The sequence below is a fragment of the Tenrec ecaudatus genome, chromosome 8 (genome assembly GCF_050624435.1).
Source record: "Tenrec ecaudatus isolate mTenEca1 chromosome 8, mTenEca1.hap1, whole genome shotgun sequence".
NCBI classification, from domain to species: domain Eukaryota; kingdom Metazoa; phylum Chordata; class Mammalia; order Afrosoricida; family Tenrecidae; genus Tenrec; species Tenrec ecaudatus.
Window position 1 is genome coordinate 20,668,277 of NC_134537.1, and position 23,578 is coordinate 20,691,854.

Sequence of the window (23,578 nt, forward strand, 5' to 3'; positions counted from 1 at the left end):
GAAAGTAAACTCTGGTTTTATCTTACAGATTTGGAAAACTATAGGCTGGAAGCTCATATCTGTGTCACTGAGTATGTATGGCGCTTTGTATCTTTATGAACGGCTGTCCTGGACCACCCATGCCAAGGAGAGAGCCTTTAAGCAGCAGTTTGTGAACTATGCAACTGAAAAACTGCAGATGATTGTTAGCTTCACCAGTGCGAACTGCAGCCATCAAGTACAGCAGTAAGTGGAAAGATACATGTTTTGCTCTTTTGAAAAAGTTTCCTTGAAGGAGGATATGCATGTAGAAGGCACACAGATAAGTGTCTACTTCAGAGAATGATCACACAATGAATACATCTTGCAACTCTTATCACAGAGAAGAAATAACAGTACCAAATCTCAGAAGCCTCACTTCCCCTCTCCCTTTCTCCTACTCACTGGACTTTGTACTCTCCGCTAGATTAGAGTGGATGTCTGCACATTGAAGGAGAAGACCTCCCCACGACTCCCGAGGGTTTTCTATAAACATTTTTTCCAGGCCTTACCTAAATTCAGGGTCCTACTCTTAAGATCATTGCCACTTCTAAATTGTAGAGATTGAATTCTTTGTAGTTCACCAGTGGGCTCAAAACATAGACTATATTTTTGGTGGCTGTAATAATAGTTTCAATGTCACAAATAACTTGAAAGATAAAAATTTTTAGTACTCAAGAGAAATAAATAACTCAATCCACCCAGATTTTGCTTTTATGTGTTTTAAACCTTGTTTTGTTGCTTTTGTTAAGAGACAGAACTCCTCTAGTTAACAAGCTACACTATTTGTGTGCCTTGACTTCAGTCCCTGAGCTTGATTGCAATGGTATGTGATTGTAATTATATGACAAAATTAAAGGTGATAAGTAATACAGGAAGACGACAAAACATGTTTCACAGAGTGAGGCTCTCAGAAATTACTAAATCAAAAGATAATGGATCAATAAAGGTTTTAGCATGTGAGATTTGAACCAAGGTTCAGAACTGATGCAGTCATGGGTGACCCCTTGAAGTGAAGATGGACGTAAATTTGTAAAACCTGGATGTGCTGGCACAGGAAAGATGATGAGTTGACACTGGAATATTGGGGGGCGGCGGGCAGGCGGGGGAGAGGAGAGGCTTGGTGAACCCTTTCAGGAAACGTGTGTGAGTGGGTGAATTATTGCCAGGACTGGGAGAGTGAAACTCTTCTTTGAGCTGGGCCCCAAACCAGAGTTTCCAATTCTGCCGTTCAAGAGATTTGGTTTCTAGGCAACACATACTATTCATGTTTTCTAAAAGGGAGCTTACGTTTCTAGCAGGGTGTCCATTATTTTTCCTTTGTAGTTATTATGCCTGGTTACTCTTAAAGTTTACAAATTATTTTGCTTCTTTGGCCATGACTGAAGTGTTCGGACCCAGTTTGAAACGATGGTTTGAACACACACTGTAGGACAGTGCAGGCAGAGAAGACAGCACAACCAGCAGCAAGAGGGGAGGGAGCACGAATGTGATGCAAACACGAGAGCGGGTCTGTGTGGCATGTGCACGTAAAGAGGGTGCACTGGAGTCTAGCTCAGACTGGCCCTGGATGTGTAGGAATTGGGTGTTTTATTACTAGAAGAAACCCTGAGAGTGATGGTATCAATCAACACTTAGCTCTAGAAAAAGTCACTTGGCTCTGGTGTGTGTGGAGTGGTAGAGAAACAAGTTAACCTTTATTTTAGATACACAATCAGAATTAGAGCTTTGAAGAATGGAAGTAGGAGGCCACGGATTTGAAAACTCAATCATTCATTTACTAAACATTTAAAGTGCTCCTAGGAGAATCCCTGTTTGTACTAAAGATACCTGCATCTTAAAAATCAGTTGAGGATCCCAGGAGTAAACTGAGGCTAGCTCTCCATTTATTTGACCATCAAACATCTGTTAGTTGCACACCGTGCGACAACCCTGCTAGGAGTGAGGGAGATACAGTGTACGAAGTAATCTGATCCTCTTGCAGAACTTTACACTCTACTGGAGGAAAGCCAAAGTAATCATTCAGTTAAAATTGTTTATCTAAATATTTGTTTAAATTTTAGAGAAATGTTAAAATAGTGAAACATACTTCATTTGGGAAGGAAATAAACCAGGGAATAGAGGAAGATTCCCAGGAAAATGGTTGCAGGGAAAAGTGCCGAGGTGGGCCACACACACCACTGTCAGCTCCCAGATAGGAAGGCACACGTGCGGGCTCACACCGAGAGGAGGGCTAATCTGTTCCTCGCATTGCTGACTTTTAGCAGGATTTAAAGTATTTCTCCGAATGCAATATTAGGTGATGACTTTTTCCCCCCGTTCTTGGTCATTGATCATTAAAAAAAATTTTTTTCATTGGTAATTTTTATAGCAGGGTCAGGGTAATTGTGCTTCTGGAAAAAGAAAAATAGTCATCATCTGTCTTTTTGTAGTGTACTTGTGAAGCTGTAGAGAAGAGGCAGTGCTGTCTCTTGAGACCAGGTGACATTAAGCCTATCATCTTTATTAAGCTTCAAAAATGCTATACCTCTTTTTATTACAGCAGTGGTCTCTGATATAGCTTACATTTTAGCTACTTTTTACTACTTGTGGTCCCTTTCTATCTAAGGATTAAATGAAAGCTTACTTGTTTGAAGACATGGCTGCTAATAAAATGTTGTTTGTTTGTTTTAAGGGAGATGGCTACCACTTTTGCACGCCTGTGCCAACAAGTCGATATAACTCAGAGACATCTGGAAGAAGAAATTGCTCGATTATCCAAAGAAATAGAGCAGTTGGAGAAAATACAAAATAATTCAAAGCTCTTACGGTATTTGAACCAAGTTCTCAATACCACAGACATTTCAGTGGTCTCATTACAAAATACAGCTGTGTGGGAGCACTTGCAAATTTTCACGGACACCGGAGCTTTCTCCCCTAGCGTAGTCTAAAACTCAAAATGAATTCCACGTGTTTGCAGTTTCATGAAAACTGATTTCTAAACAGGAAAACAAAATCGAGTCGTTAAAAGGACAGTACCACATGAACGGACTGACAAAGTGTCAGTTGTGACGCTGGCCCAGTGCTTCACCCTGTTGTGCCTGGGCTCGTTGTGAGTCATAACCACCCCCGGCACCTAACAAAGCCAACGGCGCCTGACAGCTGGGTTCCTATGTACTGCCTGGTTAAAACAAGTTTGGAGCTCTGTACTTGCAGCTCATAGTTAGGCTCTATGAGAGTCCCTGTTAGAGTAGTTCGAATGAAAAGTATGTGGACTTTCAGTTTTTATGTTACATAGCTGTTTTCTTATTAGGAAATGTTGTGTATACTTAAATTTGACACAAAAAGTAAATGAGATTTCTTAATACAGATTTTCTAACGTAACATGATTAATGGGCTCCTTAGATCTAAATGTTTGCCTTTGCGGACAAGATGAGAAGTGTCACCATGGGTCTTTGACTTTCCGCTCTGGTGCCCAGTAGCTGGCTCCCCTGCACGTGTGGCGAACCACTGAGCTTCACTTACTCTCTTACCAGCGCTTAAGCTGCGTATACGTTACTCATGCCCAAACTTTATAGCCGGTATTTGCAATTTGAAGGGACTGACCTTGACATCCGAATTGTAGACATACGGTAAACCGTTTCGGTAGTATCTGACCCATAATCAGCAGTCCCCTGCTCACCGCACCTGTTTCAGAATCTGGAAAAGGTGACTGCCTATCACTTGACTCTCACCACCGTCGCTCACCCACCAGCCCCTCCCATGGGAAAAGCTCCTTCTTTCCTGGTTTCTCTTTTATTTAAGTTAGAGCACCCCAGATCTGCCCTTCACATCTGGAGAAACTGTGTGTGCCCCATAACATTTTGTTTTGGTAAGATTGGTATCTTAATTTTTCTTTAATTTTTTATTTTGAATTGTAGTATTTTTGATCTCCTAATTATTTTTTTTTCTAACAGAGAAACATTTTTTGAAAACCAAATACCATGATAGTTTGGAATCCTAAGTTCTGCCTCTTGTCCCGCTTTAACTTTCTGGGACCTGAACACCGGGTGTGTCCTGCAGGGAGGGCTAGGGCAGGACATACAGTCCCTTGCTAGCTGCGGCTTCAGATAAAATAGAGCTTGTTGGCTCCTGAGCTTGTTGGTTTGTTTGTTTTTCTTTATTGACCTTTACAATAATTGAGCATGTTTTCTCTTTTAATTAGAAATAAAGCTGTTCAACTTGAAAATGAGCTGGAAATTTTTGCTAAGCAGTTTCTACATTCAAGCAGTGAAGAAAAATCTTGAGAGAGATTGCTTCCGTGATCGCCACAGAGGAGAAGAATTTGGAAGATTGGAACAGTAGTTATAACTTTTATGAAATGACTTTAAATATGAATTATACTAACTTTACCTACGCCACAAACCCTGTGCAGATTCTGGTAATGCTGTCTCAGGGTGTTTGTGTTCCGGAGGAGTGTTATAATGTGTTGCTGTCCTTAGTTTTAATTCGGGGTAAATAAGAGGCCAAATCATTTACTATTTTAAAATAGCCAATCATCTAAAAGCAACAGAACCAGCCGAGTACACCCCTGAGGGGGTGGGCCGTGAGCTCTTCAGTAGGTAGGGCTTTCTTTGTTTTGGTTCTGAAAAGCTCTGCTTCCTGGCATCCAGGAGTTAGAGAAGGCTCATCTGTTTTCTCAAAACTAATTTTTGATGCCTACTTTAATGGGAATGGTTTTCTGGTTTGTTTATCAGTAGCCTTGCTCTAGTCACCAAGGAGGAAAATGGAATGTTCTAGGGTGTTTTATTATTCAAGTTACAGTCACCTTTGCTGTCATGGCAGTAATGTAAACCACTAATAAATGTGCTGTTTTTACTCCCTTTGATTCCCATTAAAGCTGATATAAAACAACATAAAAGTTTGTTATTATACGTAGCCACTAATCTGGATCTAAATAGTCACTGGTGTGCTTCTGAAGAAATGTTTCCAGTTGTGCTTCATCAACTGATTCCAGGAAGAGAAGCTTCTCTCTGTTTTCCTTGTAGAGCTTGAAGTCAGGAAAACATCCGGAGATAAGGGAGGCCTGGGTTCTGGGTGCTGACAGTAATGGGCAAGAGCAGTTCTTCAGAAGGCAGGTCTTCTGTGTAGTGGCAGCTTGTCTCTCAGGAGAGGTGTTTACTTTTATTTTATGAAATGGCCAGGTCCAGGCTACAAATGACTAATGCATTCTTTATTGAAATATTTATAGGGGTATTATGTCTGTATGGAAAACTGATTGGAACTTACATTGGAATTTTTTTTTAATGACATCATTCTGAAGTCTTGGTGTACAGAATGTAGTCTGAGGACCAGCAGATAAAGCGCCACCTAAAAGCTTGTTAGAAATCCAGCATCCCTAGGGACACGGTCTGTTTGGCTAAGTACAGCTTATGTTCTGTTACACACAAGAAAGATGGAATTGCTTAGCACTTCCTTATCTGTGCCTTTTGGGATCCTAGATGTTTGAACTTTTCAAAGCAGGTGCAATTGATTTTTCAAGGTATCTTGAAAGACTAACATTGTTTAGGTTATAGAAGACTTGCAAAAATACTTTTATGCAAGTGAGATTAAATAAGATGCAGTATTGGAGCGCCGGTGACTATTACAGTTTTTGCTGTTGGTTTATAATTCTATTAATGGGTCAGGCCACCAGCAACAGTAACATGAAAAGCTGATGTCCAACACTGGGTGGCACTGCAAATTCAAGACCTTGACCCTGTGAAGCAGCGGGTAGTTTAGTGTGACCTTAGTGGTTCTTGAAGTTTGGTCCTTGGATTGTCAGCTTTGTTTGGGAAATTGTCAGAAATGTTAGACCCAGTGAATCTGTTTAGCAAGACCTCCACGTGATGGGCATGCACATTAAAGTTGAGGGATCTACGATACGATACAGTCGTTCTGGTGTAGAAAGTTTTCCATCACTGTTTACATGTAGTTCCTTCCTGGTCCTATTGAAAACGAATGAATGTTGGAAATAAAACACTGAAATGATGAAACCCTACCCTTTATGCCTGAAGATAAGTACCAAGCCCATGAATTAGCCAGAAATGATGTGATTTACAGTGGATGTGGTCCAAGGTAATTGCTCATATACTTGATTTACTATGTATGTTTTCAGAATTATTTATAAACTTTGTATGAACAAACTTTTTACAAAATAGTACTTTTTAAAAAATGCAAGATTGCAGTGAGAAAATAAAACAAACCTGATTGCCTGGTAGTTGATACATGCATTGATAATGGCACATTTATGCTGGCATTTAGAGATTTTTCATCTTTGGTCATTTTTACTGTGGGCAGTGAGTGGTCCTGAGTAGACTGGCTTTTCTTTGTTCACGGCGTTTTTTAGTGCAGCTGGCAGTGTTTCAGACGTGAGTGAGCGTAAGTACGTTGGGTCTTACAGACCTTCTTGGGGAGCACTGTGATAGGTGGTCCTTGTTAGTCCTGCCACTAAAGGCGTGTGTGAGCTCTGTTCCCAGTCAGCAGAGCACCACAAGTGCCCCCGAGGCCATTACTTGTGCTCTTCACTTCGGCCTCTTCATACGTTCATGCTAATTGAAAAATAAAGCAAAAACTTAAATGCTGGAAATGAATCAAGACAAAAGCCAGAAAGCATCGTGAACCCCTCTGACCAATCACTCCGTTTCAGTGACAGTCAGTTCCTGGGCAACAGCAGAGCTGCCGTGTCACCCTCACTGTTTCTGTGCAGCCAGTGTGGGACGAATCTGCCCCTGCTCCCTCGGGGTGTTGGGGACATGAAAACAGGAAGACTTCTTTTTAAACCACCACCCTGTCAATATAAGCAGTAGAACGGTTGCAGAACGAAACCAAATTAAACTAAAGCAGTTCCAGGCGAAAGGTGGCTTAATTCTGCTTTTGACTTAAAAGTGTGTTCTTTCAGCAGACACCCAGGAAGAAGCTCCTGGTTCTCAAATGGCTGGTCTGGAGCGATCTAGTCTGTCTCCCAATGCATTTTTCATGAAGAATTTGTTTAGACAAATTCGGGGTGAGCATAAAATACTGGCTTAAGACAATGAAATGTGGTTAAGAATGCTTTATTGACGACAATATCAAATCACAGCCACATTATTTCATTGAGCTACTATACAAATAAATGAGTCATTGTGCAAGAGAAGATCTAAGTAAACACACTGAGTCTTGGCACGAGCGTGTCCTTGGCTTGGCTTAAAGCTCTTCCAGAAGCTTTACTCCAGCACAGCGGTTCTCAACCGGTGGGTTGCGACCCCTTGGGGGGTCGCTCAGTTCATAACAGCAAAATGACAGTGATGAAGTAGCAAGAAAAACAGTTTTATGGTTGGGGTCCCCACCACATGAGGAACTGTGAAAGGGCCACGGCACGAGGAAGGTTGAGAACCACTGCTCTGGCGTGTCTACCTTTCCCCTAACATTACTGCTACTTTCACAGTCAACTAGCCACAAGTACACAGAACCATTTCAGTCAAAGGCTGTAACAGCAATCTAATACGCATCAACTGTTTAAAAAAATTCCCTACAAGGTGGATGCCTTTGGATAAGCTATGCAAGCACACGCGCTCATATGTTTTGAAGACAGTCGGAAAGAGCACCATTGTGTAGAAGAGGGAAAAGCCCGAACTGTGCCAAGTTTATCACCGAAGCCAGTAACGCTAAAAAGAAAAAGCTATTGGGCACACTTAACACCACTTAGTAACATCACATTTATCGTAATGGTCTATCAGCCTAACTTTAGTCTATTAACATCAGTCATTGGGTTTTATAAAAAAGACTGGAAATTTTGCCAGCATGCATGCATACAAATTTGCTCAATACAAGACGCACGATCTGTCAGTAACTTACTGTTTAAAACGGGAGTCCTAGCTTACACAAACTACTGCAAACCAGCTTCATGAATGCTACTGTAGCCAATAGTTCTTAAACGGGATTAAAAAAGTAGAAACGTTTTTCTAAAATGCTACTTTTCCATGGACTGTAGTGAAGCCCCTTCATATAGCACATTGAGGCAACAAAATCTGAAATGCTCCTTGTTCTGCATCTAATCTCAACACCCATTTTAGTCACTGCATTGTAAGCTACATGTCACATAAGCAAGGTGGTATAACTAAATGGTTTAAGCAATTTTAGCAGGACTTAAGAAATAATTTAAAAACTTGTGGACTCACTCAACCAGGAAAGAAAATGCTAAGCATAGTGTATAAACAATAAAAATTCAAAAGCCCAGTTCTCTGATTCCCTAAAGAATAAAAAGTTACACCTTCAGTATTAGCATGCCAGGCACATTGGGGCCTGTGTCAGTGTCCATGCCTTTCAGACACAGTTTAAGATGTGAGGCATTCACTATTAAGCAGTACATAAGGCTTCTTCAGTTTTTTTAAATGGATAAAATCTTAATTTATTACTAGATTTTGGACATCCAAGGAGCAGAGTTAGGATTGGCAGTAATGTGGACACATTAACTGGCAGTGTTCGAAAACAAATTGCTAAAACTAGAAAATTTTATAATGATTGTACCTAATAACATTTCATCTTTGTCAACTGGGTTCAATTTGATTTTTTTAAATTCATTTCTCTCATAACGGGTTCACTTCCACAAGTACCTACAACCAGTACGTCTAGGATCACGGTGCTGTCAAAATTACAATAACAAGAGGTGCCTACTAGGATGCACCCAGTTGAAATACTGAGCCCAGATCTTTGCCTTTATGAAGATGAAGCTGATACGAGCTGGGGGAAGATGGGTGTTTCAGCTAAATTCCTAATAGAATTGAGAAATGAGGCTGATCAACCAGTTGATACTGACTCATCATAACCCTCTTAAGGTGTAACTGAGGCTGTACGTTTTTATGGGAGTGGACTGCCTCATCTTCCTCGGTTGCTGGTGGGTTTTCACCACTGATCTTGTAGTTAGCAGACCAATAATGCTTGTCTTCCAACTGATTTCAAGAAGTGCGCTCTTGAGCAAGTGTTTTTGAATTGAACTTCCCGAGCTACTCAGCAATCATTTAGTTTTAGGAAAGAATATGTGCCTTGAAAATATTCTTGCCAGATTTAGTGAGCTAATGGAGTGATTTAAATGAATGTTAAGGTACACTGCTTGCTTGGTTTTGGCTTTTAAAGAATAGGCAACAGGTAACTGCTGTATTCTTTATGATAGGAATTCCTAAAAATGACACGTGGCCACATTTTTAGCCTTTAAATAAACTGAGTCAAACTATACCATGTCTCTCTATTATAAGAGGCATTGATTTCAGGAAGTCTGGTGCACAGAATTACATGGGTACTCAATTGAACTCAAACTGCAAATAAATTAAAATGTTTAGAAATGTGAACCTCTATCACTTGCAGAAGCTTAACTTGTAAAGTAACTAATGTAATGTGTCTAGCTTGAGTTCGCTAGAGGAGGAAAAGCTGGGAAGCACACGTGTAAATATAAAGTTTTCAAGAAACTGGTTCACAGTCATGCAGCTTGGCAAGCCATCGATTCAGGTTGAGGCTTCTGACTTCTGTGGTCACAAGGGATGACAAACTCAAACCAGCAGGTCGATGGAAAGGGGCTGGCTCATGGGGGCTGTGGGAGCTGGCAAACCCCACAATCTGGTGCAAGGGCAGGATGCTGGCCCATGTCCTCAGAAGCAGAGATGACGAGTCAAATGCAGAGCAAAGGGACCAAAATGCTGGCTGCAGGCCACACTCCCAAAGAAGTTCCCCGTACACCAGAGTATAAAATGAAGGATGATTACAATCGTGACCTAGACAAAGTAACACCTAACACCACAGCAGTCACTGTCCACTGTCAAGTTTGGTGCCTGAACACACCTCCTTAAAACTTACATAATCGCTAAAGTAGAAACTATAATTAAAAAGTCAGACTTACGCCAAACAATACACCTAACACGTACAGACGAAAGCACACTAGCTCCATTTACATCTCTTCATTTTTTGGAGGGGAAAGACAGCAACTCCCATCAGTGAACAGCGGTCCGGCAGGCTTCAGGAATGCGGGGCCCGCCACTTGTCCAAGGGGCCGGTGTTGGGTCTGCATTTGACTCCACAACCATCTGGGACGAGGCGCTTTCTCAGTGACGTCTTCAAACTCCTCACCGTTAAACTTGGTGAAGCCCCATTTCTTGGAGATAGTTCTGATGCCCAAGTGATCTTGAACTTGGTCCTCGTAGGGCTTCAAATTGATCACATTGTCTTTGTTTTGAAGTGTGGTGACGCAAATGATGGGCATTCTGGCCACTGGACCGTGGGCTTTTCCACAGGTACTGTGCACACCTGTGTGGAGCCTAGGTTAGGGGCAGTATAGATCAGCAGTCACATGAAGGAGCAGAAAAGGCTGTCTCCAAGGTCCCTTGGAGTAACTATACACCATTGAGGAGGCTGTGGCTTGCAGTCACTGCACACCAGCTCCCAAAGGGAAGGACAGAGGTCAGCTTAACTGGTTGTAGTACCTCTTGCATAAGTAACATGACAAGGGAGAAAAAATGTACAGGTGTATGTATTATATATGTGTGACAGGTCTTAAAAAGGTTTTTGGGAACCTTCTTTTAACTCCATTTTCCCATGCACTTCTAGAATCTTGTATACAAACACACGTGCATGTATAAGGAAAGCATGTAACAATTATACAGTCCTTGTGTCTGCAACTGGGTAGTTACAGTCACAGCTGGCAGAACTACCCTTTACCACCCATTTCATAATCCCTTAAGCCTCAGCAAACACCTCAGCTAGCTGTGGTTCTTGGTCTAGTTATGAGGTTAGTTATTGTCACGTTGTTTCCAACTTGCAGTGACACGACGCACAACAAACAAAATGCTGCCCAGTCCTGATAATCATTGCTTGTTGAGCCCATTGGTGCAGCCACTGTGTCCACCCACCTTGTCCAGGGTTTTCCTCTTTCACTTTGATCCTGCTTTTTCAAGTGTGTTGTCCGTCTCCAAGGAGTGGTCCCTCCTGGTAACATGTTGTCAGTGGGATATAGTCTTGCCATCGTTTCTCAGGTACGCCTGGCTGTGCTGCTTTCAAGACAGACATGTTCATTTCTGCCAGCAGCCCAGCAGCTGTTTCATATTCTATACTAGTTTCATAATTCAAAAGCATCGGTTCTTGAGTCTCCTTATTCATTGTCCAGCTCTTGCACACGACACACAACACAGGAGGTCATTGCAAATACCATGGCTTAAGGCAGGCACGCCTGAATCCTCAAAGTGACATCTTGGCTCTTCAATGCTTTAAAGAGGTTTCCATGTGCAGCATATTTGCCCAGTTTAATACATCACTTAAGTGTTTGCTGTTTCCGTGGGTGTTGATTCTAAATCCAAGGACAAGACAATCCATAAAGATCTCCATCTTTTCTCCGTTTATCATAATGTTGCCTATTGGTCCAGTGAGGATTTTTCTCGTTGTGAGATTAGTAATCCATACTGAAGACTGTAGCCTTCGATCTTCACCAGGTCGTCTTAGCTTTCAGCAAGCAAGGTCTTGTCATCTGCTTATCACACATTGTTGATGAGCCTCCCATTCATGCCCTGCTCTTTTTCATGTGGTCCAAATTCCAGGATTATTATCAAGTATGGCGAAAGGATACAACTCTGCCACACACCTCTTCTAATTTTAAAATACGAAGCATTCCCTTGTACAGGCTCCACATGATCATAATGGGGTTCCGATTCACAGTGTTAGTCAAATTTGTGCTCGTCCACAGCCAAAGAAATGCCTTTGGATCATCAGTGAAATAGGTAACCATCTTTGTGGTATTCTCTGCTCCCAGTCAAGACCCATCTGTTGTCATTCTACATCCTCTTCTGAATTTGGCTTGAATTTCTGGTGGGCAGTGGCTCTCAACTTGTGGGTCACGACCCCTTTGGGGGTTGAACGACCCTTTCAAGGGTTCACCTAAACCCATCAGAAAATACATATTTCCAGAAACATATATGGTCTTAGGAACAAAGACACCGCTCCTCTATCCATCTCCAGGCGGGTCCGCTCACATGCAGATACGCCCACATATGAGTACCCGGCGTGAAGACTGGTACCCATGTTACACCATGCTTCAAGACAAAATCATTTATTTGTAATTAGAAATATTTCACAATATACAATTACATATTTTGTGATTTAATCACTATGCTTTAGTTCAATTTGTCACAAGGAAAATACTTCCTGCATATCAGATATTTACATTATGATTTATAACAGCAAGTTAATGAAGTAGCAATGAAAATAATTATATGGTGGTTTTTGGTCACCACAACATGAACTGTAATAAAGGGTCATGGCATTAGGAAGGTTGAGAACCACTGCTGCAAGGATTGGCGATTAGTAGTCATTTCAGAATTGGGTTGCTGGAGTTTTCCAATGACTAATCACAGGGCACAGTAGTACCAGAGAGGCTGTAGAAGATCTTCTCTTCAACGGCCCAGGCATACTGTTCTTTACCTGCATTATATACTATCAGTCTGATTTCCTGTTGGTCACCAGCCCAGGAACAAGCTCAACAGTCCACACTGTAACATCCTTAACTTCCAGTTCAATGGAAGCAGTGCTGGGTCTCAGGGTGGGAGCACTCCTCCATTTGGATCCTCTGGCTCCAAAGAGCACGGGGTCACAGGGACAGGAAGCAAATGTTCTTTGAGTCACTAAGGGGAATAGCGCCACTCCCATTTCCACTCCTTGATTCTGGGCCCAGAAATTCTGGTTATGAGAGAAACCGCACCAGGCATTCCTTGCGGTTTTGAGGCCAGTCTCCTGGAGCCCTGTACCCCAACCTTGCCAAGTACTATCGCGTAACTGGCACCATGGCTGTGTCTTCCTTTCATTTGGGCAGTCCCACTAGCCAATCTGACGTCCATAAAATAGCAATCACTGCAGTCTCCAGTGTGCTGGGGTGTCCTGCCGATATGTTCCCCACTAGCATGGTGCGATTCTGCGTTGGTCCTTCATCACCTTTTGTCCATTTTACTCATACATAATTGACCATAATAAAGAAAAGTGGTACTTCATTAAGTTGATGCACTAAGCACTCTGGGCACCCCAAAAGCTGATCGCTTTCTCCTTGCTGCTTATAGCAAAATGGGAGAAGAAACAATGGACTTAAAAACAAATTCTGCAGCTCATCCTAGGGGCTCAAATAGAAAATGACAATGGCAACATATGTAAAAATGCACTCGATACAATTGATGTTTGGATTGTTAAGAGTGTAAGATCCCCCAATAAAATGATTTAAATAATTTTTTTCTTAACTCTACACACACACACACACACATATACACACACATCTGCAAAATGAAAACAATGTAATGATTTGGCAAATTGTTGTATCAACTAAGGACCTGTGTTAGAATGCTCACCAAGGAAGAGACTACACGATTATTTGTTAAAAGACACTGAGCCTGGGAGTGATGGAACGAACTACCCTGGCAGAAAACCTATCAATTTAAACTTAAGAAGACAGAGCTGGAAAAAAACATATCAAGGGCTCAAGGAGTAAGAAAATGCTTTGAAAATGATGATGGCAACATATGTACAAATGTGCACGGCACAATGGATGGATGTATGGATTGTGATGAGATATAAGATCCCTCAATAAAAGTAATGAAAAAGGGGGAAAAAACGGACAAAATCTGAACTACGTCCCCCCGTCCTCAAGACAAAGGCACTGGTGTGCAGCTTGGCGATCGGCAGACCTGTTGGAAGGAACATGGGCTTCTCAGTTTCAACAGGTGGGTCTTCGGCCTCCCAGGTTTCAAAGATTGGGGCATCACCTGCCCAGTCCGAGTGGGATTGCTATTAGGTGTACCATCCACATTTGTCCACGCCAAGTGGACGAGAAGCTTCACCATTCCAGCAGGCCTAGAAGGCACAGCCGAAGTCCAGGGGGAGGGGCCCCCACCTAGATGCCAGAGGGCTTGGCTAACCCACAGTCTGGCGTGGGGACAATTCCCCAAACGCCTTAAAGAGAAAAAACCATTTCAAGCCTTGAAAAGGTTCTGAGTCTGGGCCTTGCTAGGTGCACCCTCTTCCTTCTCTGATTGCTTTCATTTGCTCCACCGTTGTGTTTTGGAACCAGGTAACCTGAAGTCTAAATGTCACAGGCACTCTCAGGTGACAAGAGTTTTGGGGCTCATGATGGAGCATGCTTCATTCACGTCTCAGTCGTATTTGATTTAGAAGACGAGATTATGAACTCCGATGGGAGCTGGTTTAACACTTTGGGACGCTGTGACAGGATGTGAATTTTCCAGGGCCAAAGAGTGGAATGTTACGATTGAATCGCGTGCCTCCACAATGTGTTGTATATCCTAATCTCTGCTTGTGGTTCTTATCCCATTTGGGAATGGGTTGGCTTTGTTATATTAATGAGGCAGGATTACTGTCAGGGGTGTCTTCAATCTCTTTTGAGCTATAAGAGAGATTAAACAAGAGGATGATGCCAACCTGTGGGATGACCAATGTCACCCCAAACAGGATGCCTAGGAACCGGGAAACAGCTGAAGAAACCAGGGCTGTCTTCCACAGCCGACAGAGAAGCATTACCCTGACCTTGAACTTCTAGTCTCCTAAACTATGGAAAAATGAATTTGTTTGTTACAGCTACCATCTGTGGCACTTCTGTTATAGCAGCACAGGACAACTGGCATACTGAGGTTACTCTGTTGCCACTCTGTCACATGTACAATCAGTCACAAGTTTTCAATTGTGGTTCTCAGTTGCCTGGACCAGAGTCAATGAAGGAAATCATTTTCAACATCTCCCTTTAGGCACACTAATAAAAGTCTGCTCCTCTCTGACTAAAGTTATCTTGTTACTGGGAAAATATTTAAAGTAAAGAAGATATATATAAAATGTTTTGCTTAGAGCGGAATTACTTGCGAAAGAGTTTGGAATAAACTGCTGAGCTGCGGGGCAAATTCCCCCTTCTCCAGTTTTTTCCTTTAAAATTGGGCCTTGTCTCAAAGTGCTGTTCTTTTAGAAAAGATATAAATAGTCCACAAGTAAACATTAATAGCAAAAAGTTCGTAGAAACCTAACCCAAAATGTCAATATACAGTCATGCCTGCCATCTGTAAGATTCTGTGTTGGTCCTAAATCACCTTTTGGCCATTTTATTTCTCTAATACAAAATTGACCATAATAAAGAAAATGGCACCTCCTAAGTAGCACGTACATGATACAAAAATGAGACTCTACATAGGCAATACTTGAGATTGTTTAGGTTACAATCAAAGGTGAACAAAGACCCATCCCAACAATATCTTAAAACAGTTTACAATGTGACAAACTACTTCTAAGCACTTCTAATGTGTGACTTAACATTGTCACCATCAAGACCAGCAACCTTCTAGTGTCCATCATGAAGATTTATAAGACAAAATCCAAGGAGAAAAATTGCTTAAAATTCAGATACAGTATCCTATTGACCACTAAAGGGATTCCACCACGTAGTTCTGAGACTGTGAATTGCTTCATGAGTTTTTCTTTAGGTTTAAACTGAGGCGGCAGAGATCTGGGCACTCTCGGAAGCAAACCCCTCAGAAAGCATCCTTTTGTGCTAAGCAAGAAATCTCACCGAACAGCAAAAAGCTTCCATACTTTTAAGAAATGTGAAGGCTCAGATCCTTTACATCAATTCAGGCTTTAAATTGCATGGACATAAAAATCATGAGACAAAGTAGGGCTAGGGACTGGTTAAATTTAACGCTTCTCTCAGAAACAACACTAGTGCACTGGACTCCCCACTTGGAAGTATGCTGACAGAGAAATTTAGGATTCCTCAGATGCGGCGATCATCTGAATACTGACCAAATGTGTGAGCCATGCGTGGCCTACTAACTCAGCTTCAGAAAAAAAAAAAATATAGGGAACACCCAAAAAGCAAAATGGCTATTCGGAGGGTTACTCAAATGTCTTTGATCATAACCACCAGCCTTTGAGAATTCCCCAGGCCCATGTATGTGCCGCCACTGCTCTCTACTAGTTCAAGTTCCTGATGTGTGCGGAAGATGGCCCAGAGCAAGCTCTGTGCGCAGGTCCTCAGAGCAGCTAGCACTGATGGAGACTGACTGACGGATGGCAAGGGGTGTGCCAGGAAGTCACGCTTATCCTGAGCACCCACCTGAGAGCAGCCAGACCCGCCAGCACTCGCATACTGCACTGGGTCCTGATCTCTTCCAGATTAAAAAGGATGGTCATAATTCAAAGGGATTTTCTTCACATGTAAGTTCACACATAGAATACCCCGTCCCTCCATTACCGTGCCTGGTCGACCATCACAAACTCAGACAGGACATTCTTCGTGCTTACCAAGTTACCAAAGGAGATCTTTAAAAAAATGCAAATGCATACAATCGAACATGACCCTGGCTGCAATAATGTGTGTGTGATGTTCTACACAAAATAAAGAATTCGGATTTTGAGGACAAGTGAAAGTTCAAGGCTAAATTAACCAAACTCTCCGGATGAACACACCGATCCTTTTGATCTGAGCAAGCACCTTTGCCCTTTTTTTCCCCCCACATTTTTTTTTTTTGTTATTTACAGAAAGCTGTTTTTTGTATATAATATCTCCACCTGGAAATATAAGGTCGACATTTTTTCACAGCTATAGGCTGTAGCATTGATTTCTCCAGGGGTCAGTGGAGAACAGGAAACACGCACAACACTGTTAATTCCAGATCCTAAGAAAACTGTCCCACGAGCCTGTCGCCACAGCCATGCCATCGTCAGTGACACCGAGACAGCTGACGCGGTTGTCGTGACCAGCCAGGACACCTACGGAACAGAAGAGAACAAATACATTCTTAGGGCGAAGAAAAAGACTGCGGGGCTTTAGCATTCAACTAATATGTGCCTCTCTAGTGGTTGACAATTAGGTTCCTCCAAGGGGAGAAATGGAGGACCAGGCATAAGCGGAACACATCCTTAAAATACTGAAAAGCTTCAGATGTGCTGAAAATGGGCAGTTTTAGTCTTTGAAAGGTTCTTTGAGAACAATGTTATTGTTGATTTTACATCTAAGTGCAGAAAACTGACACTTTTAATCTTTGAAAGGCTCTTTGAGAACAATTTTGTTGTTGTTTTTACATGTAAGTAACCCAGAAGAACTTTATTTTACATTTCTTATACGTTCATTCTGTATTGCAGTCCAAATGCAGCTACGGAGCGAGGCTACGTTCTCTAACATAAACGCAAAATTGTCAGTGATGTCCAGTGAAATGGTCTTTTACCAAGAGAACCACAAAAATATGAGCATGGACTTGCCTCGTACCAGCCCTTTCAAAAATATCAAGGCCATCTGCCTACATTCTACTGACTCTCAGACTTTGGAATGAGCAGCAGATAAATTGTGGATGGTTATAACTTTCAGAAACCTTCAAACCCATCTGGTTTTAGTTTATTTTACACACCAAAGTTGAACTCACTTGATACCTGAGCAGCACACAGTAGACAATGAATTATTATCCAATATTATAAAGGAATTTGATACAAGTTAAAAGAAAAATTGGTTCTAGGTGTTGAGTACGTTTTGACTCTGACTCCATGTGACAAGAGTATAAAATAAAACATATATTCTCAATTTTTGTTACTATATTTTGTTACTATACTTTGTTTGACCTTGAGTTATCTCTGTATAGTTAAGCGTGTCACTGTCATTCACGCTCAGGAGCAGAAGGCCACCCTGTCTGTCCACATTCTCTCAGTGCCTCCACGATGGGAACCACCAGTTGCTCCACTGGAGAAAGATGAGGCTCTTGATTCCCATAAAGGGCTACAGTCTCGGAAACCCACAGGGGAAACTCTACCCTGTCCTGTCCGGTCTCCAAGAGGCACAACTGATGCGATGGCAGTGAGTTTATGGGTCTGACCTCCAAGTGTGACAACTGGTGGCAATGGGCAAATTCCCATGATGGGATGAAATGCAAAAACTGAATATTGTGATGAAATATTCGAAATTAAGTGGGAGAAGTGAATTCATTAGTAATTCATGAATCAAGGTTTAGGAATGAGTGGAAATTCCAGTAGGGTGAACTTGAAATGTGTTAGGGTTCTCTAGAGAGAACCAGATTGCTGATACTTATATATATATATATTTATAAAGATGAATTGATATATAAGACAAGTGAACTGTTAGATTATATACAGATAGATAGATATATAATACAAGAAATGAACAGTTAAATTATAAAGCAGTACAAATGGCTCACTGCAACTCACTCCCATGAGAGAGTTGTGAGACACTGGCAGTCCTTCAAGTCGTGAGGACCGCCAGGTAGTCCTCTGTAGAGAGAGATAGGCTATCCCAGTATAGGCAGCAAATAGCAAGGCAGGTTACCAACCCTCAGTCCCCAGCTCCAGAGATGTACATTCCAATTCTCTGGCGAGGCAAGTCTTAAAGGGACCTCAAATTAAAGTGACACAGTTCACTGGTTAGGTGTCCCAAGGTAGTGTAGCTTGCAAATTGAGGCACAGAGCAAGCAAGGCAGCCGCACACTAGTCCTATGATCAAAGAGCGAGAGATAAGAAAGCGAGGCTCACTGAGCCATTTATCTCTCTGCCTTTAAATTAATCCCACTTGTGTTTATCGGCCAGGCTGGCACAATAAAGTAACTATCTCACTGAATATTGTGATGAAATATTCCAAATTAAGTGGGAGAAGTGAATTCATTAGTAATTCATGAATCAAGGTTTAGGAATGAGCGGAAATCCCAGTAGGGTGAACTTAAAATCGGCTTGTACACAAAACAAAACTGAAGTTCACACATACATTTAAAAATGTACAAGACAAAAGTATTCTCATTTTGTTAATGATACTAGTTGACTCAATCCAGGCAAAACACTTGATTCTTTACACAAGTTATTGGCTTTGGGCAGAACTGAAGTTTGCTGCAGTCTCGTAGGAGAGGTTGTAAACAATCCCTGGGCACACTGATACCACTTTCACAGAGAAACCTGCCTGTAAAGGGACCCATAATCCCAGGGAGACAGGGAGCGTGTGGGGGCAGCTGATGCCAACAACAGTTTTCAAGCTGAAGAGTGGTGACTCAGTGGATTCCAAGGTGCTGAACTCAAAACCCCAAGTACAGAATGACGCTGCGGAGCCCCACAGCGGGTCAGAGACTAGTGTGGAACCAGGAGGTGGGGTGCAGCCGGCAAAGCGGAGCTACAGTAAGCCTGCATTATGAAGGGACGAAAGGAGATGCTTGCCGGAGCCAGGGAACCGGAGCCTGTTGTTAACTAGAGCTGAGACTGGTGAAACACTGCTGCTTTAAGAAGGGCCAATTGTGCGTCCTGCTCCACTCCAGCGCCACTCTCCTCCCAAACTCTGCCAGTCAACTCAAGGACTCCCCATAGGAAGACGGAGGGCCCCCCACGGCAATGTAAGCAGCCCAAGGCAAGAAGACCTTGAGCGAGTTCCTCGGTGAATGCCGGGCAGCTCACCCTGCCCTGTGGTCTACAGTCAGTGCACCCAGCCCACGCAGCGAGCTGCCAAGCATCGACAGTGCTCTTACACGAGCAAGCATCTAAGAGCCACAGACTTTTTTTTTTTTGGGGGGGGGGTAATACTTCAAAAACAAAGGTAGGAGACAAAGTTAATAAGAGCGGGAAAAAACTTTAAATGAAACCATAAAAAATCAACTTGAAAGACACAGTAGGGTGCTCAAAGAACTTATGGAAATGATCATTCATAATCTCAGAGAAGCAAAAGGCTATTTATTTTAAAAAGAACAGATGCCATTCAAAATACACATCCCTATAAAGACTCAAAATAGTTCTCACGGAGATGGCAGAAAAAAGAAAACTGAACAGAGATTGAAGAAAATGTGAGGATTTCCTTCTAGAATATACAGTCAAAAGAGAAAGAAGAGAGATGAAGAAAATATAGGAAGAAAGTCAAAGGACAAGTCCAAGGAGTTCAAGCTAAAAATTATAAGCGTCCCAGAGAAAGAAGAAGAAAATGGGAGGGAAAAACGTGCAAAGAAATGAGGCCCATATTGCAGGCTGACTTCCAGATTGAATGAGCCCTGAATGCTTGGGACAGTCTGTGAAAGAGCGCACATCACGACAGACAGAACGTTTGAGGATGCATTAGTGAGAAACATACACACAAACAACCAACCAGCCCCCCCATCAAATTAAACTTCAGAGGGGGTCAGAATAAATAAGTGCATACACATGTGTGTATATATATATACATATGTATGATAAAGCTGTATAGCGAACGAAGTCACCGCATACCTCATGGTTCACCAGTACATAGCGCTCGTGTAAACAGGGAGTGTTGTTCTGAACAAACTAGTCGGCACCTACATGGAAACAGCGGGGCTGAGAAGGCCGTGGCTGTGCTTCTTAGCAGGGATGCTAAGGAAAGTTAATCCCTATCCTGGCTAATGAGTTAATTCATCAGCAGGACCCAAACCCAGGGCCGTGGAGCCAAGTCCTACACACAGCAACACTGTAGGACAGGAGGGAACTGGCCGGTGACTCTGCCAGAGCAGTGCCATTCTCTGGCCCCTGGGCGGGGGGTTCAAGCGGCCGACCACAGCTCCACCTGAGAGCCCGAGTCAATCACAGACCACCGAGCAAAGGGGGAAGAGCAGGCAGCAGCCACCCCAGCACCCATTTTAAATACATGCAAGCTAACACCACAACCGTCTCAGGGAGCGCCCGCTGGGCTTGCAGTCACACGGTTGCCACTTCGGGGTCACGAGCCATGAGGACTATTTGATTCCTTGAGGGGGGGGAGGGTGTGTGTGTGTGTGTGTTTTTAGTTGAAGAAATTAGACTCATGTTCCATTCAGGAGAGTCCCCAGCCTGCAAGGAAGATGGCGGGCCCAGGTCCCGTCCCACACCAGGCCCGCTCTGGAAGCAGGAAGAGGCTTGGCAGGTCTACAGTTTCCTAAACAGGCCATCCTGGGTCCTGTTTCCTATCCATCCTGATGTTAAAACTGGCCAAACAAACCAAGAGCAGGAAAGACTGAGTAACTCCACTCAAGGGGAACGGATAACTGAATTACAGGGGAATGGGTACAGTGGATGGTGGAAGACATGGCAAAATATATCTATTAAAAATAATAATAATAATCAGAACTGTAATATAAGAATAAGGGCTCCTGGTTGCGGAGGGAGGGGGGAGATAAAGGGGAGCTGATATCAAAGAGTTCAAGAAGAAAGAAAATGTTTTGAAAATGATGGTGGCCGTAATTGTACAATTATGCTTTGTCTAATTGAATTATGAACTGTTGTAATATCTGTAAGAGATCCCAATAAAATTATGGGAAAAAAGAACTTACTAAACAAACAAACATAGATCTCCATGCTACAGTTTAGGCACGGGCCATACAGGCAGTGTGTGGCCTGGGACCGGTTGTGGGAGAGCGACAAAATACCAACATGACAGGGGCACGCCACGGGGCTTTCCCTACGCACAGCTCCAGGGGCCAAGCCCCTGCGCCGAGGCACGCTCCCTGACCAAACTAGGTCACCGAGCCTCCTGTGCCCTTGCTAGCTCACCTGTCCGGTCTCCTTTCAGCGTGTCCCACACGTTACAATTGTAGTCATCGTAGCCGGCTAACAGGAGGCGCCCGCTCTTCGAGAAGGCGACAGAAGTGATTCCACACATGATGCTGTCATGTGAATACAGCAGTAACTCCTGGTCCGCACGAAGGTCGAAGAGCCGGCAGGTGGCGTCGTCCGAGCCAGTGGCAAAGGCATATCCGTTAGGGAAAAACTAGGAAGAAGAGACGGGAGCATCTCATCCACAGCAGTATCACGTTGTCCACCATGCTCGTGGCAGGCAGCGTACCCACAGACATCCCCCACCCCATTATACCTCATGCCAAACAGCTGCTTGCTCATTCTCTTCCACCCCCGAGATAAAGGGCTATGGTCAAGTGAGTCCAATGCTGTGGGCACCCCTGGCCCCCTTGTTTGGGCAAACTGATCTGGGGGCTCCAATTTGAAAATACAACTTACTGTCCAATTGCAAATCAAACCCCAGGCCTTTGGGATTCACACTTTCCCATTTGTCTTGAATCAAATCTTTATTACCCTGGAAAGCCATTTGCTTTAAAAACCGCCCCTGGTGGTGGGCCACGCTGCACGCACAGACCAGGGTCCACTCACGCTGACAGCATTGATGTCGGACACGTGCCCCGCGAAGGACTGCCTGCACATTCCATCGCGAACATCCCACAGTTTGGAGGACGCGTCGCAGGCCCCGGAGACGAAGGTCCTCATGTCAGGGCTCAGAGACAGACTCATCACGTCTCCAGAATGGCCGGTGAACGTGGTGGTCTGCTGGGCAGTCTCGATGTCCCAGAGGGCACTGTCATTCAAAACGAAGGACCGAGATCATGGGTGGCTATTCTCTCTTACGCTGGCCCCTGCCACAGCGCACCCAAGGCAGCAGCCTTTTGACATGAACTCACCAGCTCGTGTCTCCAGAGCTTGTTACAATCTGGCTGTCATCTAAAAAGCGGCAGCAGGACAGGTAGCCTAGAGCAGAGAGCGGCACATTTGGGTACGGTTGACGGAATGGCTCAGTTACCATGTGAATCAGGACAGTGCATTTAAAAATCCATCGCGCCCAGGCAGCGGCTGTTTGTCAGTAAGAGCCACGGCTCTACAGGTAACTGCTCGCCGTAAGCTGCCTGCAACCCCATTTTCTTAGAAAAGCCTGTCTCGGGCACTGAGTGTGTCCATGGCACTTGAGCGGGGCACTCTGAAAGTCAGGAAGCTGAGTAATTCCCTGCCCCTGGCGGCATTGTGGTGATGTGTGGGGCTGCTCACTGGAAGGTCAGCAGTTCAAAATCACCAGCCGCTCCTCAGAAGAACGACGGGGTCATCTGCTCCTGTAAAGAACTACCGTCTCGGAAAGTCACTGTGAGTTGGCATAGACTCAAGGGCGGTGCGTTTTGGTTTGGGGTTTGGTCACCTAGGATGATTCGCTGTTTTTGTCATGTGGATTCCAACGATGAAATAATAACCCTGCAGGACAGAGTCAAGCTTCCCCAGAGGGTTTCCGAGGCTGAAATTTGTCCAGAAGCAGACTGCCCTCGGTTTGAACCACCAACCTTCCAGTGAGCAGCTGATTCTTAGCCACCGTGCTGCTACGGCTCCTGGGTCAGGACCCAGGAGGGAGAGATGCCCTGCCACACAGCACCGTAGGCTGCCCTCGATGGTGCTAGGGAAGCAGCTTGGAGAAACAGGTAAGAACATTTTGGGAGCAGTGAGAAACGCAGCTCGAGGGAAGGCTTCCTGAACGTGGGGCATCTGCGGGCTCAGCCTGCCCCGGGGCTTCCAAATATGGGCAAAGGTCCCAGGAGAGATTCGGTAGCTGCATGGGCCAGTAGTGCTGCCAAGAGGTCAGACAGTTAACTGTCCATGAGCACCGCTCAGCCTATAGGACGCCACTGGACGACAGGGTGTTCGCGGGGAGTCAGGCAGTGCACATGGACGTGGTCAATGAACGGCTTCGCAAAGACATTCGGATCCTTCATTGTGGTAAACACCTCTAAGAAGCATTGGCCCTGCCAGCCATGTGCTGGGTGTACAAATCAGTGAC

The 23,578-nt window shown here is 43.7% G+C and overlaps 2 protein-coding genes and 1 pseudogene across 6 annotated transcripts in view; 1 reads left to right on the forward strand and 2 right to left on the reverse strand.

Annotated features, from left to right (window-relative positions):
• MFN1 (mitofusin 1) overlaps positions 1-6,235 on the forward strand; it is a 39,827-nt gene extending 33,592 nt beyond the window's left edge. For all 4 annotated transcript variants that reach the window (XM_075556067.1, XM_075556070.1, XM_075556068.1 and 1 more), the window contains exons 16-18: positions 29-225; positions 2,693-2,827; positions 4,202-6,235. In XM_075556067.1, the coding sequence (XP_075412182.1) occupies positions 29-225; positions 2,693-2,827; positions 4,202-4,283 (414 nt within the window). In that variant the 3' untranslated portion in view covers positions 4,284-6,235. The remainder of the gene's footprint in view (positions 1-28; positions 226-2,692; positions 2,828-4,201) is intronic.
• Positions 6,236-8,711: 2,476 nt separating this feature from the next.
• Positions 8,712-23,578, reverse strand: part of GNB4 (G protein subunit beta 4) — a 54,116-nt gene continuing 39,249 nt past the window's right edge. For both annotated transcript variants that reach the window (XM_075556072.1, XM_075556071.1), the window contains 4 exons: positions 22,443-22,509; positions 22,138-22,339; positions 21,526-21,742; positions 8,712-16,785 (listed from right to left, as the gene is read on the reverse strand). In XM_075556072.1, the coding sequence (XP_075412187.1) occupies positions 16,679-16,785; positions 21,526-21,742; positions 22,138-22,339; positions 22,443-22,509 (593 nt within the window). In that variant the 3' untranslated portion in view covers positions 8,712-16,678. The remainder of the gene's footprint in view (positions 16,786-21,525; positions 21,743-22,137; positions 22,340-22,442; positions 22,510-23,578) is intronic.
• On the reverse strand, positions 10,350-10,463 carry LOC142455797 (small nucleolar RNA SNORA70; annotated as a pseudogene).